The 22,990-nt window shown below is 40.7% G+C and overlaps 1 protein-coding gene across 9 annotated transcripts in view; it reads right to left on the reverse strand.

The window, feature by feature from the left end:
* Positions 1–22,990, reverse strand: part of DPF1 (double PHD fingers 1) — a 199,084-nt gene that overhangs the window by 41,398 nt on the left and 134,696 nt on the right. For 2 of the 9 annotated variants that reach the window (XM_075187103.1, XM_075187102.1), the window contains exon 1: positions 18,838–18,954. The exons of 1 other annotated variant lie outside the window; for it this stretch is intronic. In XM_075187103.1, coding sequence (XP_075043204.1) covers positions 18,838–18,935 — 98 coding nt within the window. In that variant the 5' untranslated portion in view covers positions 18,936–18,954. Of the gene's footprint in view, positions 1–5,857; positions 6,235–8,559; positions 8,641–18,837; positions 18,955–22,990 lie in introns of those variants that run through there. 6 more of the 9 variants (XM_075187098.1, XM_075187100.1, XM_075187099.1 and 3 more) reach the window with 6 other exon arrangements.

Genomic DNA, 22,990 nt, shown 5'->3' on the forward strand with positions numbered 1-22,990 from the left:
ATTGAATACTACTGAATTAATATAGCTGAAATTAATTTAAAACAAAGCTTTACAGTTGTTATTTTTTATTTGACATTAGAGAAAATGATGTTGTTCATTGGTAACAATTACCTAATAAATCTATTTTTTATTCCACCATATAAGAACGTATGTGAAAAATGCCAAAGGAGATGAATGTGATTTATAGCCGCTGTATTCAGCTTCACAGAGATACAAAGGAGTTTTACTATCAGCAGTACATACAACTCTTTTTTTAGGAAAACCATATCCCCTTGCCGTCCAGACTATGTTCCATGAAAGTGATTTAATTCATACACAGAAGGGCAAGAGTCGGACTTACTAAATATAAACTTGTACCTACTAAAGAGAAGTTTAACTATTTTTAAAATTTAAAATACTTTACGTATATGGTCACATATAGAGACTGATAAGTGTCAAGTGTTTCAAATGAAAGAGAAAAATTCCAATAGTAAGTTATATTGGCTTAAATTCAACAATATATTACAGTAAATGAAATCTGAGGGTTTTGTACATTTATTATGAATGATCTTGTATGTGTTGTCAAAAACATTGTGGTTGCGGATGTCACCACGGATGTCTTAGGGGACGTCGTGGGATGTCAGTGTTGTAATAAAGTTTGAAATGTTCATTGTGATGTCATCAGCGCCATCTTTAATAAGGTTATTTGTCCTGTGATTTTATGAATGATGTGATCACAAACTTCTGGGGAATAGAGCACAACCACACTATCCCAATTTACTGTGCTTTTTAGCTTTGGATAGAGCCTGAACTGTGCTTTTAACAAAGTTCTTTTCAATTAATTTTGTGCTTTTTTTTTCCCTCTTAAATAAACAGCGGTACAAATGTTTCATTTTACTATGAGTCCATGGACAAAGAAGCTGGACGATAGCATGCCCTCCCACATCCGTGTTACCTAGTACATTACATGCAAAGTGAGCAGCTTGTTATTACATTATACCCCGCCACCCCCCGTTTAAAGGCAACAGGTTTCAGGGCTGAAAAATGCGGCAGGTCTTCAAAGCCATATCGCCACACTGATTTTTGCTAGAATAATGAATTGAAAGCAACAGATGTGTATAAGGTCTGTGCTGGCTGCCAGACCTGAAACATGAGATTTGAAATATGGGGTTTCCCCTAATTAAATTTACCAGACCCCAGGTTTATTGTTTTTCTAAGAGAAATCCAGAAAAATCTAGGTCACAACGCTGTGAACGTTCCAGGTTCTACTCCTAACCATCCTGGTGCAGGTGGTGGGTAGGGGAACAAGGAGGAAGATAAGAGGTGCCAGCCATGCCCCAATCTAGTGGTGGGATTATTGGAAAACAAGGCAGGGGTCCATTTTGGCATAAATGTCAGGGCTTAGCGATGGAATCATAGTGTTGCCAATATCCACCTGCCTGACACTTGTCACACAGGTTGTTTTACTATTCCAACGTTACTAACGCCTCAAAACAGGGGAATATAATGGAGGACAGATAAACCTTAAATGTACTATGGCTACCACTATCATTATAGCACAAGTCTAATATATAATACATACTTGCCAACTTTTCTTCTTTGGCTTCAGGGAGATCCCAGGGCATGCAGGGGCGGGGCTTGATGAAACGCATCATTTTGGCCCCACCCCCTAAATGATTGTCACAATTTTGGCCAATTACAGCAGGGGGCGGGACTAAGAAGTCACAATATTTGCACCATTAAGCCATGCCCCCCGTCACTTATCTATTGTGGGGGAGAGAACCGGGAGGTTGCCATGTTCTCCCGGGAGCGCTCCCAGAAATGCGGGAGAGTAGGCAACTATGCATTAAAGAAAAGCAGCTAATGAATCTCTAGGGACTGAAGTATCTTTTACATTTCTGTCTCCATTACTGAAGCCATGTTGTCTTATCTGTCAGTCTTTGGTTAAAACTTGGTCTCCATGAAAATGGCCACCGCCATAGGCATCAATACATGGACATAGGACACAATTTCTGAACTGTGTCATCATGCCACAGATGGCGAAGCCAACCACGTCTTGTACTGGCTCAGCATCAGGGAGAATGCCAGACTCTTCAGGGAGTGAGGGAGATCACCCCTATTTCAGGGAGTCTCCCTGACATTCAGGGAGAGTTGGCAAGTATGATATAATATATTCAGACTTTTTTTTACATACAGTATTTCTGAGCACCAGCACATTCACCCTTGTTACCCAGCAGATTGTAAATGATTATTTGGGTCTGGTATAAAATTAACAACCTTTTTGTCACAATTCAGCCTCCTTGGGGCTACAATAATAGTAGGTCCCCCAGTCGTGAAGGAAAGTGTACATTATCAACATAAGTGTTAGAAGCTCTAATATATATATATATATATATATATATATATATATTAGAGCTTCTGACACCTTGCCACACTGATATCCCAAAGATATCAGTCACAGACAGCTTCTTGTTTGAAATCACACATACTTTTATTGTTTGCATCATAATAAGCAGCAACACTTCTTGTCAGGATGACACCAGTAAGTAATACTAAATTGCCTACACCTCCTGGTGACCCTAATGCTAACTAATCACAGTCCAGCTCCCTCATACCTGACCAACTTGTTCGGCATCAGTCACCAACACAGATGTACAATTCTGGTTTATATGTACAAGTCTCCGCTCTTTGGTCTAATTACCCCATTAGACCACCTATGTGTGTGCAGGCTAGTAGTGTGACTGTGTAAGGTTTGAACCCCGTATGCAGCGTTCTCTTGCAGGCTACACAGGACCACACCTGTCCCTTTGCAGGCCACACGGTGGCTCAGTGGTTAGCACTTCTGCCTCACAGCACTGGGGTTATGAGCTGGATTCCCGACCATGGCCTTATCTGTGTGAAGTTTGTATGTTCTCCCTGTGTTTGTGTGGGTTTCCTCCTACACTCCAAAAACATACTAATAGGCTAACTGGCTGCTATCAAATTGACCTTAGTCTCTCTCTGTCTGTGTGTATGTTGGGAAATTTAGACTGTAAGCTCCAATGGGGTAGGGACTGATGTGATTGAATTCTCTGTACAGCGCTGCGGAATTAGTGGCGCTATATAGATAGCTGATGATGACGTGTGGCAAACAGGCCTCTTTGCTACGATAGATAGATAGATAGATAGATAGATAGATAGATAGATAGATAGATAGATAGATAGATAGATAGATATGTACACTGGTGAGAAGAAGCATAGACAACATTTTTCTTTACATATGCTATAGGCTTTGTTTATCTAGTGTACAACTGGAGACCTCTCTGTCACATCTGCTTCTCGTCTGTGTGAATAGTTCCGTTTATCTGATTCCTGGTGCAGATTATGGAGTGATAAAATATTCCAGCGTGAAATACTTTGTGAATATTCATCTAGCTCATTATCGGTTTCTAGACAGGAACAAAAATGGTTCCCTCTGTTCCGTAATACTTAGCGAAACAGAAAAATATATTCAACTTTGGCTGAGTGCACTTTTAGTCATGGCCTATAAGAAACAATAGGAAACATTGTTCCCTATAAGAAAAACAGAAGACCGAGCAAATGGGGTTTAAACACAAAATGTAGGAGAGAAATTAATGCATACAAAAGATACAATCAGCTTTTTGTTTTTTAATGTGATCACTTGTCCACAGTCCACTAGTGTTACCTCCACATCTCTCCTCTATCTACCGGTAACGCAGCATTGTGGATTAAACGCACCATAGTGCACTAGACCTTACAGAACCAGCAGATTGATTGTACAGTTACAACATAAGAACTGATCCAACAAATTACACCCACTAAAAAAAATAAACACTACTAATCCATACAGCAGCGTATAGAACAAGTATAGTGGAACTGTCTATGCCCAAAGAGGAATTACAGCAGATACTGAGAATTGCATCAAACATACTGAAAAAAGTAAGTGGCAATGTGCAGTTATTCATACATAAAGAGAACAGAGAATTGCACCCAGCATACAGAACAAGTGAATTTATACTGTGGAAGTGAAGACACATATAGAACAGATACTATGAATTGCACCCAATACACAGAAATTGTGAAGTGACACCGTGCGGTTGATCATACATTCAAGAGCAGGCGCTGGCAATATCACCCAGCTCACATAGGGTCTGTAGAAAACACAGTTGCAAATATCTCCAAGGACAAATGGATAAAATCGGGACCTGTCACAGGGAGATCAAAGGCATCTTGAAATTACCCCAATTGAAATACAATGCAGGCGTGTGCCTGTTTACGTGTATACGCATGTTCATGATTGTATGTATGTATGTATGTATGTATGTATGTATGTATGTATGTATGTGTGTGCATGCATATATATATATATATATATATATATATATATATATATATAGATATACATTGATATGTAGATATATACATATACAGATATTTATGCCGATTCTAGCTCTGTTATATAAGGCTGTGCTGTGAGTTCTCCATAAATTCCTCTGGGAGAACTGATTGGAGCTTTGAGAGAACATAAAATTGCATTTGCTGCATAAAGAGATTCAGGTATGAGATGAATTATTCATTGTTTGGAGCCTGAGAAACCACCATTAACTGCTCCCATCCCTATCCAGGGAGGGACTGCACCCAGAGCACAGGGTGAGCTCAACCGACTGGCAGCCCAAGGGCCAGATAAAGCCCCCCCAAGGTTTAATGCAGCCCCGCATCTTCGTTATGACCATTTTGGGCACTGATAGGTGACCTGATACACTTCAGGGGGCTGCTCGGGGCGGCACTCTAACCTTCAAAAGGGGCCGCACATCACCCTTAATGTCAGTGAGAAGTTAAAACAATACAATTATCAAAGAAAGAGATCGCTGTGAGTTACAACATATCAATATCAGTGTTTTATTGTAAGATAAACCAACGTTACAAGTTGTCACCAACATATCTGACATCAAAGCAGGAAGGAGCTGGTGGCCGGAGGAGAAGCCCAGAAGGCCACCTGTTGACCATCACGGATTTAGGACCTCATTGTATATTACATCTTAAATAAAATAAAAATCCCACTTAGGTCTGAAATCAGTGGGGACTATTTACTAATATAGGTGTAAAGCTAATTGGTTCGGTCTAGTACAAGTGCTGATGCCAGATCTCTTCCAGATCTACACTGCAGTATGATTGGAAGATTCCTGCGGACACAGACCAAGGGCAGTAATCTTCCAATCACATTCACCATCCGATCACTAACCAATACCATCACCGACCTCATTCTGGGGCCCAATGAAAGCAAGTTTCTGATTGGGCACTATGGTTACTGCTCTATACAATTGTGCCCCTAATTTTGTAAATAACCCCCAGCATGTAGTATAACTGGGATTATTCCTCCCCAAGTCATCCAGTGTCATACTGCCTGCTCTGTGGCGTTTTAACGGTAATAGAGTAAACCGTATAAATTTTGGGATTTAAGGGCAACAACTAAATATACATAAATATATTTAGTATTATAAGGAAATAAAACAATTAATCAACATATCTATGACAGGTGCATGCAGCATTGAAGGGGTGTTTATGGGGGAGGGGAAGGGGGACGGTCCAGTCCTGATTAGGGACAACCAAAAGTTGGAAGGTATGTGTAATATAAGAGCTCCGCCAATCTGAGTCACATGACGGAATGCAGAACTGTCAGTGAGATCGTTTAGAAAACGAAAGTAAATTCTTGCTGCGTTGCTATGGGTTACACCCCAATTGTGCACACAACACGATTGGATTAATAAGAAATCCTCAACTAGATATAAGGATCGTCTCATGTTAAGCAGTTCCTAACTGGTTAACTTTAATTCCAGAAATCCTATTTATTCTTTGTGCAGCATTTCTGTATTTCTACCTTACTTTCCGTTTACACTCTCACTCCCCGCTTTTTGTTATTTTCCATTATTCTGTTGCTGCGTCTAAGCTCAATTCCTTCTCCGCACCTCTCTCGCTACGTCTGTCTCTTTTCAATGGCCTCTTATCCAATCCTCTGTTTAACTGTCTCCAGGGATTCACGATCAAACTTGGCTGTCTCTGATTAATGAACAGTCTCTTTCTTTGTCTGTCTCTTTAAGGTAATACAATACGCTGTCTCAGTCCTTAATTTACAGTCTCTTTCGCTAATCCCCAAAAAGTCGTTCTCTCTCTCTCCATTTAGATATCTCTATAATCAATATACTGTATGTCTCCTAGAAAGCAGTCGGCAGTCTCTTCCCCTCTCTTTCCCCCTAATCAATCAGGACTTGGTCTCCCCCCCTGCAGCCCCTACACACTCCCCCCACCCCCCTGCCAGCGCTCTCTTGAGTAGCGAGGCCCGGGGTGACTGTAATTCCCCAATCTGAGTCTGCCACCAGCCAGTGATCTGTCACCATGGAGAACAGTTCTAATATCCAAATAATACTGTATAATACTAGGTATATGGGGGAGGGAGGTGGGGTGGTATGTCAGGATTTCTGCAGTGTTAAACCACACTCCTCCCCCTCACCCCATCTCACCCTTTCTTCCCAGGGCTACATGTTCTCCTCTACATATGTCTCTTTCTTCACATCTCTGTATTCTTAACCTGTACTAACGCAGTCCCTCTGCCCTTATCACACTACCACCCAACCCCTATTCTATTAATACACAAAAATACACATATTCATAAGGTGTAAATATACTGCAGATAAGCGCAGTTGTAATTACCTAGTAGAAAAATGCTCCAAATGCTTGCGCTCGCTGTTTATGTTTCGCCAATTCCCAATTTAAATAATATTTTTTGAAATACTAAAAATAATTTTAATAGTATTTTAATATTTTCTTAATTCAGACAAGGCAGTGTTGGAAGTTTTAATTTTTCAGTGCAAGGATCACTGTTTGCCTTTAAAACAGTTAAAAAAATCTATCAATTTAAGCACCGACGCCAACCTGTCAGAATTTCTCGAATGTCAATAAAAAAATGTAATCAATCTAAAATTTGAAAAATTCCGATTCGACAAACTGATTCGAGAAACAGTTTTTCAGTCAGTTGGAGCTTCTCGAGCAAACAGCAGTGGTGTCATGTTTATAATTGCTGAGTAGTAACTTGGTAAGTTCAGTATTAGGAATGTATTTGATTAGAAAGGCTACTGGTAAAGATGTAAGTGTAGTTATATTGCTATGCACCCCACAGAATACAGAGGACCTAGGTAAAATGTACAGAGAGTTCATGTACATATATAGATTGGTAAAGATATAATAATTACAGTACAGTATTGGGCATTGTTTTAGGAATGGTGAGATCACGGTGGGCTGGCAATTTTAAATGTGCGGCATGAAGGTTCAGGGGCGCCCCTTAAAATCTGTAGTTATGGCTCTGCGTACCGGCATTCGAACATGTCCCACCTGGAAGCCCCTTGAGAAGACAGATATTAATATACTGTATGTATAAACTACTGTACCATCCCTGAGGTCGGTTCTCATTGCTAATAAATGGTGAATTCTGATATCATTTCATCAGTGTTCCATTATCAAAATGAGCATATTATAAGGGATATTATACCCCTACTGTGATTATTACAGATATTAGAAGACATCTTAGATTTCTGTTACCTGTAAAATAAAAAAAGGCACTTGGCCCGATACCTTGTGCCGTTATATGACCATGTAAATTATCTGTAACATCTATTATCCTTATAATCTACAGCAGGGGGTATATCATCACAAATAGTGATGTTATTTGGCCATTATATGTAATTGAGAAATCACTAAGGAGTTCCTTAGACGATCAAAGAATTTTGCTGTGACTTCTAATAGCCATATATGTATTGCACTTATTATCCTTCTGTTCTCCTGGCTCCACACACATAAGAGATCATCACGGGGTATAATTGTCACACTGGTTCTCACCCTCTATAAGTTATATGTTAATGAAGTGGAACAGGAATATCTTAGCACCTGCCTACGTAGACCATCCTGAATTAGGATTCAATCCTAGTTCCATTAGAAGTCATCATCATCATTATCATCATCAGCTATATATATAGCGCCACTAATCCCGCAGCGCTGTACAGAGAACTCACATTAGTCCCTGTCCCATTGGAGCTTACAGTCTAAATTCCCTAACACACACACAGACAGAGAGAGAGAGAGACTTGGGTCAATTTTGTTAGCAGCCAATTAACCTACCAGTATGTTTTTAGAATGTGAGAGGAAACCAGAGCACCAGGAAGAAACCCACGCGAACACGGGGAGAACATACAAACTCCACACAGATAAGGCCATGGTCAGAAATCAAACTCATGACCCCAGTCATATATTAAAATCCCTGTGGGTCATTTTTGAGGAATGGCACAGTACAAACAGAGAGCAGAGGCAGTTTCTATCCTGTTAAGTTACATGACAAATTTTGCACGTGTTAGTCCATTTATTGTACCCATTATAAGAGAAGTGTGGCCTTTAGACAAAACGAAGTTAAAATCATGCGGGTGAGTGACTCGAGGAATCACCAGTCATATGTGGCTTCCACGGAGTATCAGCCAATAGGGGTTGGAAGGGGATGGTGTTATATACACAGATATAAGGCAGCTCGTGCAGTACCTGGGTGTTCCTGCTTCCGGATTCCTCCCACCCTTCAAGTTGGATTTGGTAAGGGGTTTTAAGTTTGGTCGCTGGTTATTTTTAGTCAGGGTAGGAGAGCAGTGCGGTTGGTAAGTGTGCATCACTTGTCATAGGTCACTGCCCCCCTTTGCTCATGGTGTCATCGTATGGTTGGTCCGCCTGTGAGAAGGACCCTCGGCTGGTATTTTTAGGTTTATACTGGCCGTTATTAGGGGGGTGTAGTCTTGCCATTGGACAAGACTTTTAGCATCGGCCAATAGATAAGGTATGATCCTGGGTTGGTGGTACTATGGTCTGACCTTTCCACCATTAATGGTTTTGCTGTTGCTGACTGCCCTGCTCTCGTCCGCCTTACAGTCCTCTTTAGCTTAAATTTAGAATTAATTCCAACGTTAAATTTATCACTCATTTTAATAAATCCTATTATTTATTCCAACTTTAATTTGGTGTCCGTGTCTTTATTGGGGATAGAAGAAAAGGTTATGCTACGGTATGGTGTGAGTCGAGGGGAACTTCCCCGCTTACCATTTTATAGTTTTTATGCCATTATGTAAAAGTATTTGCATGCTAAGACAGCGCACCCACTTGCATTACAAAATAAGATTTCATTCTACAAGCAATATATACATATGGGATCTAACATTTGTAATGCTTGGGATATAAGTTTTTTTCCTAATTTGGAGCAACATGCCTAAAAAATATTCTAAATAACATTTAGGGCTAGATTTACTAAACTGCGGGTTTGGAAAAGTGGAGATGTTGCCTATAGCAACCAATCAGATTCTAGCTTTCATTTATTTAATACCTTCTACAAAATGACAGCTAGAATCTGATTGGTTGCTATAGGCAACATCTCCACTTTTTCAAACCCGTAGTTTAGTAAATATACCCCTTAGTGTATTTTAGGCACACTGCTCATCCTTCACCTCATCCTCCAACTAACAGCTTATTGTTTCACACTGACAACTGGTGTAAATAGTACTGTGTTAGTTTCTAAAGGGAGTGTTAGACAGGTGTTTTAGAATGCAACGTTTCTCTGACCATTGATCATACATGTGATCCAATATAGGTATCACTCCTATAATACTTTTGTCTTTTTTGACACAAAAGTATTTAACATCACATAGGGCTAGATTTACTAAGCTGCGGGTTTGAAAAAGTGGGGATGTTGCCTATAGCAACCAATCAGATTCTAGCTGTCATTTTGTAGAAGGTACTAAATAAATGAAAGCTAGAATCTGATTGGTTGCCATAGGCAACTTCCCCACTTTTTCAAACCCGCAGCTTAGTAAATCTAGCCCCTAGACTTTTCTGACTAACACGGTACTGCAATAATAATAACAAAAAAATTTTTGCTACACAATTGATCATACACTCAGTCAGCGTTTCATTCAAATAAATTGGCGAACGCTGTTTTCCTGTCACACCAAAGGGACTCCGTTGTGGAGGCGATGCATTCGGCACTACAGTTTTATGATCCGCTGACTGACCTTAGCACCTCTTTAAGTGCTGTGGTTTTCTAGTAAGAGAGTCGCATATCAGACACTGCCCAAACTGGGACACTCATTAAACTGAGGCTCCGTCCAATTAGCACCTGTGTTACAAATTAACACAAGTCTGTTTAGATTTCAACTTCTCCTGTTTGAGTAAGTTCTCCCAAACTGCATTAGGCCAGAGCATTGGACCCGCACAATACAGCAATTTAGGGGAAAAGGGGTGTTAATAAATAGTTTTGGGGTAAAAATAACTTATTGAGCCTATAAAATCCATAAATATGACACTTCAAATAACGGTAGCCCTGATGTGCTCTTACTGTCCTGAAATATATAATAAGGGCAGCACAGTGGCTAAGTGGTTAGCGCTTCTACCTCACTAGAGTCATGAGTTCAATTCCCAACCATGGCCTTATCTGTGTAAAGTTTGTATGTTCTCCCCGTGTTTGCGTGGGTTTCCTCCGGGTGCTCCGGTTTCCTCCCACACTCCAAAAAAACATACTGGTAGGTTAATTGGCTGCTATCAAAATTGACCTTAGTCTCTCTCTGTCTGTGTGTGTATGTTAAGGGATTTAGACTGTAAGCTCCAATGGGGCAGGGACTGATGTGAATAAGTTCTCTGTACAGCGCTGCGGAATCAGTGGCGCTATATAAATAAATGGTATATGATGATGATGATATAATAGCTGTATGGCTGATTATCTTAATTTTGCAGTCAATGTGAATCACAGCACACGGAGGCTATAAAAGTGCTTCTCCACTGAAGGTACCAGCTCTGAACTGATGCAAAAAGTGTTTTTAAAATAAGAATGGGGGTGTGTCTGCAGAGCAAGGAGCACCCCTAAAAGTGCCCCCTCTTCAATATTTTCCCTCTGCAGAATTACGTTCCGTTTTTGCACTACACTCTCTATAACTCTGAGCCCCGGCCTGCCTGCTTTGTATGCAACAAGGAACATCTACCTCCTCCAATCAGCCAGAGCAAACTTCTGCTCTGCAAATGCCAACATCTTGCTCCATAACCAATGTACTGAGGCTTGTCTGTTTTGTGCATATTAAGGCTCATGGCGTTTGAAAATAGTCAAAACCGTGCACATATGAACCAAACAACAAAAAATGGTACACTAGGGGGGGAATTCAATTGCCGGAAACGTAGCGCGTGTGGACATCACACCGCGTACAGATTGCCAGCAATTATGGTAATAATCTCTGCTCATTTTTCCTCGCACCCCAAAATGGGCAGAGATTTTACAGAAATCTCTGCCGTAAAGTGTTTCACGAACATTCTGTAGACACTTTGAGGGTAATTGAATTCCCCTCTACATTACCTCTACTGTCTATGGAGCCCACTTAGCAGAGAATAGGTACAGAAGGTTGGCTGTATTATGGTGGAATATTGGTAGAACAAGCTATACAAATAACGTATTAGAGATACTGGGTGGTAAGAAGGAGAGGGATGGGCAATGTGGTGTTGGTCTAATGCTAGGATAGGTTGTGCCCACAGGCTTGCCATCTAGTAGGAAGGGTAAAAGAGACACTCAATGGGGTAAGACAGTAGGTATTGGGGTAACGTAGTGTTGGTATATTATTACGATGAGTTGTGGCCACAGGCTTACAATTGTGCACACCTTTATAACCATAAGGTAACCCATTGTCAATGTCTGGTCTGCGTGGGACAAAACTAATTAAATATTATTTATGCTGTAGATTATGTAACATGCGATGTACATTGGAGGTATTACTGTGGATGTTGCCATTCCTACCTAAAGAAATGGCCATAAAGACAATATTCAGGTTAAGAAGGTAATGAGTTACTGTATTGTAAGACTTTCCAGGCCTTCAGCATCTGAAACATCGCAATCAGATATTGATTAGTATAGGAGGTCTTTTTGCACCCATATATATTGCAACCAATTAGCCGTCAGTACAGCGTGTATGGGCACGTTGTTTTTTTTTTGCTATTTAGGATTAATTCCCCTTTAACCTTTCAGCCACTTCCTGGTTTTCCTGGAGTATAAGGTTATGACTTTGAGATGCAGGATTGGGGGCTGTTTTTCGGAGTGGTTGCAGTCTGTGCTTTTCTGGCATCATTGTCTGCACTGACTTAGAACATGTGTAAAGAAATTGTAGGTGGGTGATTTCTGTGAAACCCTGATTTATTGGTTCTCCTGGCAGCCTGCACCTCTTTCCTCTCAGCCCCCTCTTTTATCAAAATCTTGCGCACTACACAGATATTTTATCTCCCAAAATATAGCTCCCAAACCTCTCATTCTAAACCCACATTTTTATCATCCCACTTTCTCCCCCCACACACGCACTCCCCTTGCTTTTTGTTCCCCTTCGAGTTCCCCCCACCCAACGTATCCCACCCGACAGCTAACCTGCAGAACAGACACAAGACTCCTGCGTATCATTGTGTGGGTGTGAGGGGGGCAGGGCGCTGACACATTAATACTTGCACACCCTGTACACATCAGATCCCAATATATATGTATATATGCAGCAGAACAAGTGCATTAACATTTCAAAGGCCTTGCACCAGGAGGAGAGGCTGCAGATTGACACCTAACAAAAATACAATTATTTGCAGCACTGATAATATGTGGGGCCAGGTATGTAATAGGGGGCTGGTGAGAAGTGCTGCAATATGATATTACCTCTAGGGAACAGAGAAGTGCTTTATAAGGATGAATAAGAGGAAATCTGAGGGGTTATATGGAGCAATAGCCAGAAATATAGGGAGGGGTTATAAGGAGTATTGGGAGGAGTTATAGGGATTAGTTACATGGAGTAATGGGAGGAATTATAGGGATTAGTTACATGGAGTAATGAGAGGAGTTATAGGGAGGGATTATATGGAGTACTGGGAGGGGTTATAGGAAAAGTTACATGCAGTAATGGGAGAAGTTATAGGGAGGGGTTATATGGAGTACTGGGAGGGGTTATAGGAGTAGTTACATGGAGTAATGGGAGGAGTTATAGGGAGGGGTTATATGGAGTACTGGGAGGGGTTACATGAAGTAATGGGAGGGGTTATAGGGAGTAGTTTCATGGAGTACTGGAAGGAGTTATAGGGAAGGATTACATGGAGTACTGGGAGGAGTTATAGGGAGGGGTTACATGGAGTACTGGGAGGGGTTTTAGGGAATAGTTACATGGAGTAATGGGAGGAGATATAGGGAGTAGTTACATGGAGTAATGGGAGGAGTTATAGGGAGGGGGTTATATTGAGTACTGGGAGGGGTTATAGGGAGTAGTTACATGGAGTAATGGGAGGAGTTATAGGGAGGAGTTATATGGAGTACAGGGAGGAGTTATAGGGAGTAGTTTCATGGGGTAATGGGAGAAATTATAGGGAGGGGTTATATGGCGTATTGGGAGGGGTTATAGAGAGTAGTTACATGGAGTAATGGGAAGAGTTATAGGGAGGGGTTATATGGCGCATTGGGAGTGGTTATAGGGAGTAGTTACATGGAGCAATGGGAGGAGTTATAGGGAGGGGTTATATGGAGTACTGGGAGGAGTTATATGGAGTAATGGGAGGAGCTATAGGGAGTAGTTACATGGAGTAATGGGAGGAGTTATAGGGAGGGGTTATATGGAGTACTGGGAGGAGTTATAGGGAGTAGTTTCATGGGGTACTGGGAGGAGTTATAGGGAGGGGTTATATGGCGCATTGGGAGTGGTTATAGGGAGTAGTTACATGGAGTAATGGGAGGAGCTATAGGGAGTAGTTACATGGAGTAATGGGAGGAGTCATAGGAAGGAGTTTCATGGGGTACTGGGAGGAGTTATAGGGAGGGGTTATATGGAGTACTGGGAGGGGTTATAGGGAGTAGTTACATGGAGTAATGGGAGGAGTTATAAGGAGGGGTTATATGGAGTACTGGGAGTAGTTATAGGGAGAAGTTATAGGGAGGAGTTATATGGAGTACTGGGAGGAGTTATAGGGAGTAGTTACATGGAGTAATGGGAGGAGTTATAGGGAGGGGTTACATGGAGTACTGGGAGGGGTTATAGGGAGTAGTTACATGGAGTAATGGGAGGAGTTATAGGGAGGGGTTATATGGAGTACTGGGAGGAGTTATGGGGAGGAGTTTTAGGGAGGGGTTATATGGAGTACTGGGAGGAGTTATAGGGAGGGGTTACATGGAGTACTGGGAGGGGTTATAGGGAATAGTTACATGGAGTACTGGGAGGGGTTATAGGGAGTAGCTTCATGGGGTACTGGGAGGAGTTATAGGGAGGGGTTATAAGGAGTATTGGAAGGGGGTATAGGGAATAGCTACATGGAGTAATGGGAGGAGTTATTGGAAGGAGTTTAATAGGGTACTTGGAGGAGTTATAGGGAGGGGTTATATGGAGTACTGGGAGGAGTTATAGGGAGTAGATACATGGAGTACTGGGAGGGGTTATAGGGAATAGTTACATGGAGTAATGGGAGGAGTTATAGGAAGGAGTTTAATGGGGTACTGGGAGGAGTTATAGGGTGGGGTTATATGGAGTAATGGGAGGAGTTATATGTAGTAATGGGAGGAGTTATAGGGAGGGGTTATATGGAGTACTGGGAGGAGATATAGGGAGTAGTTTCATGGGGTACTGGGAGGAGTTATAGGGAGGGGTTATATGGCGCATTGGGAGTGGTTATAGGGAGTAGTTACATGTAGTAATGGGAGGAGTTGTAGGGAGGGGTTATATGGAGTACTGGGAGGAGTTATAGGGAGTAGTTACATGAAGTAATGGGAGGTGTTATAGGGAGTAGTTACATGGAGTAATGGGAGGAGTTATAGGAAGGAGTTTCATGGGGTACTGGGAGGAGTTATAGGGGGTGATTACATGGAGTACTAGGAGGAGTTATAGGGGGTGATTACATGGAGTACTGGGAGGAGATATATGGAGGTGTTTTATATATAGTAATAGCAGTTATGGGGAGGGATTATATGGAGAGATAATATGTAATAATTTGAAGATGATATTGAGAGTGGGAACACTGAGTAATAGGTTATTATAATGAATGAGACGGTATATGGAATAATGTGTTATAGAGAGAGGGGTTCTATGGCTTAAAGTAGGGGAGGGGATTATATGGAGTAATAGCTAGAATTACATGATTAAGAGGTGTTATAGAGAGGAGACACAATGAGGACATATTAGAGAGGTCATATGGAGTAGTATGTGGAATATTACAGGTGGATTATATGGTGTAAAACAAGGAGCTATATGGAGTAACAAGTGGATTTAACATAGTTGCCAAACGTCCATGATTTACACAGAGAATCACAGTTTTTATAGACGTGTCCCTGGAATGTTCATCCATACGAAGTATGTTTCAATAATAACCAACTGCCCAGTACAATTTCTATTATTCTGTAATTCTGTAAACAGTATGCAATTCCACCGTCAATTCTCATTCCATGGGTTTTAACAGTTAACATTTATCTTAAATATAAGTATATCAAGTATAACCACGTTTATTGAACTGTCACAATGGAGTTGACATGCTACTTGTATCTCCGTAGCAGCAGTGTCCCTTGAAATAACATTTTACTAATGCGACTATGGTTTTTATATGAAGACCCTGTAGAGGAATAATTTATGGCTGGAAGTCCAGGGGCTGGGCTTTACATGGTATATTAGAAGACCATATAGAGGAATCGAGTAGAATAATGGTTGAAATAATGGTTGGAATTACATAAGGGGTTATATAAAATTATGTATATAAAATTGTAGTAAACTAAGATCCATTTAGACCAGAGTCTCTCAAATTTTTTTATCCTGTACCCCGGTGTGATGGTATACGGTAGATGTTTACCAAGTACCCACAAAGTGTGATTGTTTATACTAAGTACCTTATGTGTAAAGGGGTATCCAAATAACTAATTTGTTTAAATGTATACAAAGCCAATCCTTATGCATTTCATTAAAAAAAAAAAATATCCCCCACGGTTTTATATGTATGATTATTTGTTAATAGCTAATGTTATTTTAAGTTATATGTGGCAGTCTGAAGCACCACTTGAATCTGAGATACTCCTTGTGGTACACATATCATGGATTGAGAACCTAGCCTAGAGACTATACTACACCTGACAAGACAGTGTCTCCTGGAAATTATTTTAAAATTAACATCTATGGTGTTATATAGTGAACAGTGTGTGTGTTTAGAGGGTGAGGGGATCAGACCCTATATTCTATGGTGTGGGAAGAAATCAGATTCTGTTTTGTACAGTGCTGCTAGATTACATGCTCTATTATAGAGGGTGTACGGGGTAACATGACTAATAGGGAAAGATGAAATCATGTACTGTACAGATCAGATTGTATTGTACAATGTATGGATTATATCCTGTACTGTACAGTGTGGGTGTGATATGGAGGGAGGTCAGACCCTATTGTACAGTGGGTGCAGTATGAGGAGATCAGACTGTATTGCATAGTGTGTGTATGAAGAGAAAGGATATCCGACCCTATCTGTGTGGAGGAAATCGAATCACATACTGTACAATATGGGTGCTCAGATCTTTCATTGTACAATATGGGGGACATGTATAGTCGCGCACCTGGAGCTCTAGAAGTGATAACTGCAATTTTTACACAGCTGCAGGTAAAATACGTGCATTTTGTGATGGATTTATAAAACATGTGCAAGCCTTAATATAAGTATTATGCAAACATGATTAAAACATTTCACTGCTACAGTTAAGGCTGGCCTTGAATACAACTCATGGATGGGTGGAATAATGCATATTAAAGCTGTGCTGGCACTATATAAATAAATGTTGATGAAGATGATTGCAAGTAGCAAATAAAATGCAAACACTACTATACTTATGGTGAATTTTTTATTTTTTTTTAAATAATAATTTAGTTTATTTTTGTAAGGGGGCATTTTTACAAATGTTGCTCACTGTATTGTACTGTGTGTGGGGATATCATACCCTGTAATGTACAGCATCAGGGGGTAATCATACCCTGTAATGTACAGTATGGAAGATCAGATTTAACACTGTAAATCGGGGAGGGGGGCGAGGGTAGACTAACCCTGACATTTACGTGTAATTTGGGGTGTGAGGTCACAATATACATTGGCGGGAGATATCAGATCCTCAATTGTCCAGTGTGTGTGGTGAGTCTATATCCTCTGTTGTACAGTGTGTGTGGAGGTAGCCGCAGACTCATTGGTAGGGGAGGTATACTTTATAGTGGGTATGTGTGCGTGTAGTGGTGAAATCACGTGTGTGTCTGGCATTTTACTAAGCGTGAAATAGAAATCTCTGTATATGACCCCAGCGTACACACTTCTTGAATCAATGACTGCATGGACAAGTCAGCGTTGTCTGTTACTTAATTATACAAAGATGTTGCTTTGTGGTACCTGTCACTAGTCTGTTTAGTGGATGAGAAAATAAATGAATGACAAGAATTATATTATTAACTGTACTATTAATTAGGATTAAGTGTTTTGTATGCAAAGTTTACGATACAGAAAATATATTATTTCAGTAACTATCATATGTTTAAGTTTACACAGACACAAATACATGTAACAACCCTGTACATAACATATATGGGGACTCCATGAATATGAGAACTGTGTCTGCAGTCACAGACAGGTCACAGACGGCTCTTGGAATACTCTCTACACATGTTCTTATATCATTAAGTGTATATATTGTGCCAATTACACGTCTAGCTCCAGGTCACACACACTCTACAAGCTATCCAGAAAGATATATATTGGTATGAATGAAAATATGCAGAACACAGAATAAGTTTATGCCATTATATCCCTACGTATATATCACTAAACATGCCAATATAAATATCCCTTTATTCAGCTACTTTACATAAAAAAAAGGAAGTTGTACTGTAAATTTGCATGTTATAAATAGACTAATAAATTACACATGCTATAGGGGTCTATAATATGCGGAAGAATAATTATAATCCTATTAATATATACAAGCAGTAGGAAGCATACATGCATAATGGAATGTATAGCACATCTCATGCACCCAGTCAGCCTGCTGTTATACCGGCACGCTCTTTAGAGCTATGCAGAGGGTGCACGTTATTTCATACATACATACAGGTAGTTATTAACATGTAATACTATAGACTTCAGAGTGAAATGTCACAGGGATTAGTCAGTTCAGAGCCAGACTGAGTGAATTGCATGCAATACAGCAGTGAAGGGGTGCCCAGCGGACAGTCACATGGGGTTCAGTCTCTCCAGATGTGCAGAAAGAATTAAGGACAGTATGTGCTCACAATCCATACAGCTTATTCCACATCTTACTCCTTAATAATATATTGCTGCAGAGTTCCTATACAGTCAGGTGGCTACAGACTATACAGAAGGTGCAGTGACAGCTCATGTCTGCCCATAGGCTGCTGTGAAATCCAGATGTCAGACCCTCCTAACATGTGACCTTTCTATACAGAACCCTAATAAAAAAAAAATCCAGAGTGTAGACAGACACAGAGAACTGCTGACTAATAGCAGCCAGGTGCCTATATTACATATATGTGCTTTGGTAGAGAGAAGGCATATACACTTACATCTTACTATCAGATTGCTAGACATAGATGGCATGCACATACATAGCAAACTGTGCACATATATCAGATGTATATATAGATAGGCACACACATACGTACATTTTGATATTTTTCCATGCATACACAAATAAAAGTCATGCATGCATATATGCACTCACACACACGCATGAAATGGGGTTGACTTATGCCACACACATGTACTCACGATTTGAGGGGGTTGTGCAGGGCTGTGTTCATGGTGCTGCTGGGTATTAAGCAGGAACACTGCAGACCCTCTAATATCACAATACTGTACAATTTCATTCATTCTGCACACAGCAACCAATCACAGGCCGAGATGAGGGAAGCCGGCCGCGGGGTTTGTCGGGACTTGCAGTTCTGGGGGGTTACGTCTAATGGAAGTAGGAAAAGAAGGGACTACACGTACCAGGATGCAGTGCGGGAGACAGGTCTGGGAGGCTGACGGAGAAGGGGATTGGTGGAGAGGATTAGGGTACTGTAAGAGGGGGAGGTGGGTGACAAAGAGAGGGGTAAGACAGGAAGGAGGGGGACGTACAGGGGTACACGGCCGTGGGAAGGAGGGAGGTAGTCCTAAATGTGGGGGGTAGAAGTGTACTGGGGGGAGGCAGACTGAGGGAGGGGGTGTCTGGGCACACAGGTAAAGAGACAGCAGGGAGAGTGTGAGACAGACTAGTATGTAAGGGAATGAGACAGCGTGACACAGACCTGTGCAGGAATGAGACAGGGAGGTTAGGAGAGAGCATGAAACACGGTTTTAGAAAGGAAAATATAATACTGAAGGGAATGAGACAGACTGACTGGAAGAAATAGAGAGACTGGATATGGAGAGAAATAGAGAGACTGGTTATTGAGAGAAAAAGAGAGACTGCTTATGGAGAGATAGAGAGAGACGGGTTATGGAGAGAAAAAGAGAGACTGCTTATGGAGAGATAGAGAGAGACGGGTTATGGAGAGAAATAGAGAGACGGGTTATGGTGAGAAATAGAGAGACGGGTTATGGAGAGAAATAGAGAGACGGGTTATGGTGAGAAATAGAGAGACGGGTTATGGTGAGAAATAGAGAGGCGGGTTATGGAGAGAAATAGAGAGACGGGTTATGGAGAGAAATAGAGAGAGAGAGACGGGTTATGTAGAGAAACGGGTTATGGAGAGAAATAGAGAGACGGGTTATTGAGAGAAAAAGAGAGACGGGTTATGGAGAGAAATAGAGAGAGAGACGGGTTATGGAGAGAAATAGAGAGACAGGTTATTGAGAGAAAAAGAGAGGGACGGGTTATGGTAAGAAATAGAGAGACGGGTTATGGAGAGAAATAGAGAGACGGGTTATTGAGAGAAAAAGAGAGAGACGGGTTATGGTGAGAAATAGAGAGACGGGTTATGGAGAGAAATAGAGAGAGACGGGTTAAAAAGAGAAATAGAGAGACGGGTTATTGAGAGAAATAGAGAGACTGGTTATGGAGAAAAATAGAGAGACTGGTTATTGAGAGAAAAAGAGAGATGGGTTATGGAGAGAAATAGAGAGACGGGTTATAAAGAGAAATAGAGCGACTGCTTATGGAGAGATATAGAAAGACGGGTTATAAAGAGACATAGAGAGACAGGTTATTGAGAGAAATAGAGAGAGACTGGTTATGGAGAGAAATAGAGACATGTTATTGAGAGAAAAAGAGAGACGGGTTATGGAGAGAAATATAGAGACTGGTTATGGAGAGAAATATAGAGACTGGTTATTGAGAGAAAAAGAGAGACGGGTTATGGAGAGAAATAGAGAGACTGGTTATGGAGAGAAATAGAGAGACAGGTTATTGAGAGAAAAAGAGAGACGGGTTATGGAGAGAAATAGAGAGACGGGTTATGGAGAGAAATAGAGAGACAGGTTATTGAGAGAAAAAGAGAGAGACGGGTTATGGAGAGAAATAGAGAGAGACGGGTTAAAAAGAGAAATAGAGAGACAGGTTATTGAGAGAAATAGAGAGACTGGTTATGGAGAGAAATAGAGAGACTGGTTATTGAGAGAAAAAGAGAGATGGGTTATGGAGAGAAATAGAGAGACGGGTTATAAAGAGAAATAGAGCGACTGCTTATGGAGAGATATAGAAAGACAGGTTATAAAGAGAAATAGAGAGACAGGTTATTGAGAGAAAAAGAGAGACGGGTTATGGAGAGAAATATAGAGACAGGTTATTGAGAGAAAAAGAGAGACGGGTTATGGAGAGAAATAGAGAGACTGGTTATGGAGAGAAATAGAGAGACAGGTTATTGAGAGAAAAAGAGACGGGTTATGGAGAGAAATAGAGAGACGGGTTATGGAGAGAAATAGAGAGACAGGTTATTGAGAGAAAAAGAGAGAGACGGGTTATGGAGAGAAATAGAGAGAGACGGGTTAAAAAGAGAAATAGAGAGACAGGTTATGGAGAGAAATAGAGAGACTGGTTATTGAGAAAAAAAAGAGAGATGGGTTATGGAGAGAAATAGAGAGACGGGTTATAAAGAGAAATAGAGAGACAGGTTATTGAGAGAAAAAGAGAGAGACGGGTTATGGTGAGAAATAGAGAGACGGGTTATGGAGAGAAATAGAGAGACTGGTTATGGAGAGAAATAGAGACATGTTATTGAGAGAAAAAGAGAGACGAGTTATGGAGAGAAATAGAGAGACAAGTTATTGAGAGAAATAGAGAGACAGGTTATGGAGAGAAATAGAGAGACAGGTTATTGAGAGAAAAAGAGACTGGTTATGGAGAGAAATAGAGAGACAGGTTATTGAGAGAAATAGAGAGACTGGTTATTGAGAGAAAAAGATAGACTGCTTATGGAGAGATAGAGAGAGACGGGTTATGGAGAGATAGAGAGAGACTGGTTATGGAGAGAAATAGAGAGACGGGTTATGAAGAGAAATAGAGAGACGGGTTATTGAGAGAAAAAGAGAGACGGGTTATGGAGAGAAATAGAGAGAGACGGGTTATGGAGAGAAATAGAGAGACGGGTTATGGAGAGATATAGAGAGACTGCTTATGGAGAGAAATAGCTAAACTGGTTATGAAGAGAAATAGAGAGACGGGTTATGAAGAGAAATAGAGAGACGGGTTATGTAGAGATATAGAGAGACTGATTATGGAGAGAAATAGAGAGAGACGGGTTATGGAGAGAAATAGAGAGACGGGTTATGGAGAGAAATAGCGAGACTGGTTATGAAGAGAAATAGAGAGATGGGTTATGGAGAGAAATAGAGAGACGGGTTATGGAGAGATATAGAGAGACTGCTTATGGAGAGAAATAGCGAGACTGGTTATGAAGAGATATAGAGAGACTGGTTATGAAGAGAAATAGAGAGACAAGTTATTGAGAGAAAAAGAGACTGCTTATGGATAGATAGAGAGATGGGTTATGGAGAGAAATAGAGAGACTGCTTATGGAGAGAAATAGAGAGACGGGTTATGGAGAGAAATAGAGAGACGGGTTATGGAGAGAAATAGAGAGACAGGTTATGGCGAGATATAGAGAGACTGGTTATGGAGAGAAATAGCGAGACTGGTTATGAAGAGAAATAAAGAGACGGGTTATGAAGAGAAATAGAAAGATTGGTTATGGAGAGATATAGAGAGACTGATTATGGAGAGAAATAGAGAGACAGGTTATGGAGAGATATAGAGAGACTGGTTATTGAGAGAAAAAGAGACTGCTTATGGATAGATAGAGAGAGACTGGTTATGGAGAGAAATAGACTGGTTATGGAGAGAAATAGAGACATGTTATTGAGAGAAAAAGAGAGACGGGTTATGGAGAGAAATAGAGAGACAGGTTATTAAGAGAAAAAGAGAGACTGGTTATGGAGAGAAATAGAGAGACAGGTTATTGAGAGAAAAAGAGAGACGGGTTATGGAGAGAAATAGAGAGACTGGTTATGGAGAGAAATAGAGAGACTGGTTATGGAGAGAAATAGAGAGACGGGTTATGGAGAGATACAGAGAGACGGGTTATGGAGAGAAAAAGAGAGACGGGTTATGGAGAGAAATAGAGAGAGACGGGTTATGGAGAGAAATAGAGAGATGGTTATGGAGAGATATAGAGAGACTGGTTATGAAGAGAAATAGAGAGACAGGTTATGAAGAGAAATAGAGAGACAAGTTATTGAGAGAAAAAGAGACTGCTTATGGATAGATAGAGAGATGGGTTATGGAGAGAAATAGAGAGACTGTTTATTGAGAGAAAAAGAGACAGGTTATGGAGAGAAATAGAGAGACAGGTAATTGAGAGAAAAAGAGAGACGGGTTATGGAGAGAAATAGAGAGACTGGTTATGGAGAGAAATAGAGAGACAGGTAATTGAGAGAAAAAGAG

The sequence above is a fragment of the Mixophyes fleayi genome, chromosome 9 (assembly GCF_038048845.1).
Source record: "Mixophyes fleayi isolate aMixFle1 chromosome 9, aMixFle1.hap1, whole genome shotgun sequence".
Taxonomy (NCBI): domain Eukaryota; kingdom Metazoa; phylum Chordata; class Amphibia; order Anura; family Limnodynastidae; genus Mixophyes; species Mixophyes fleayi.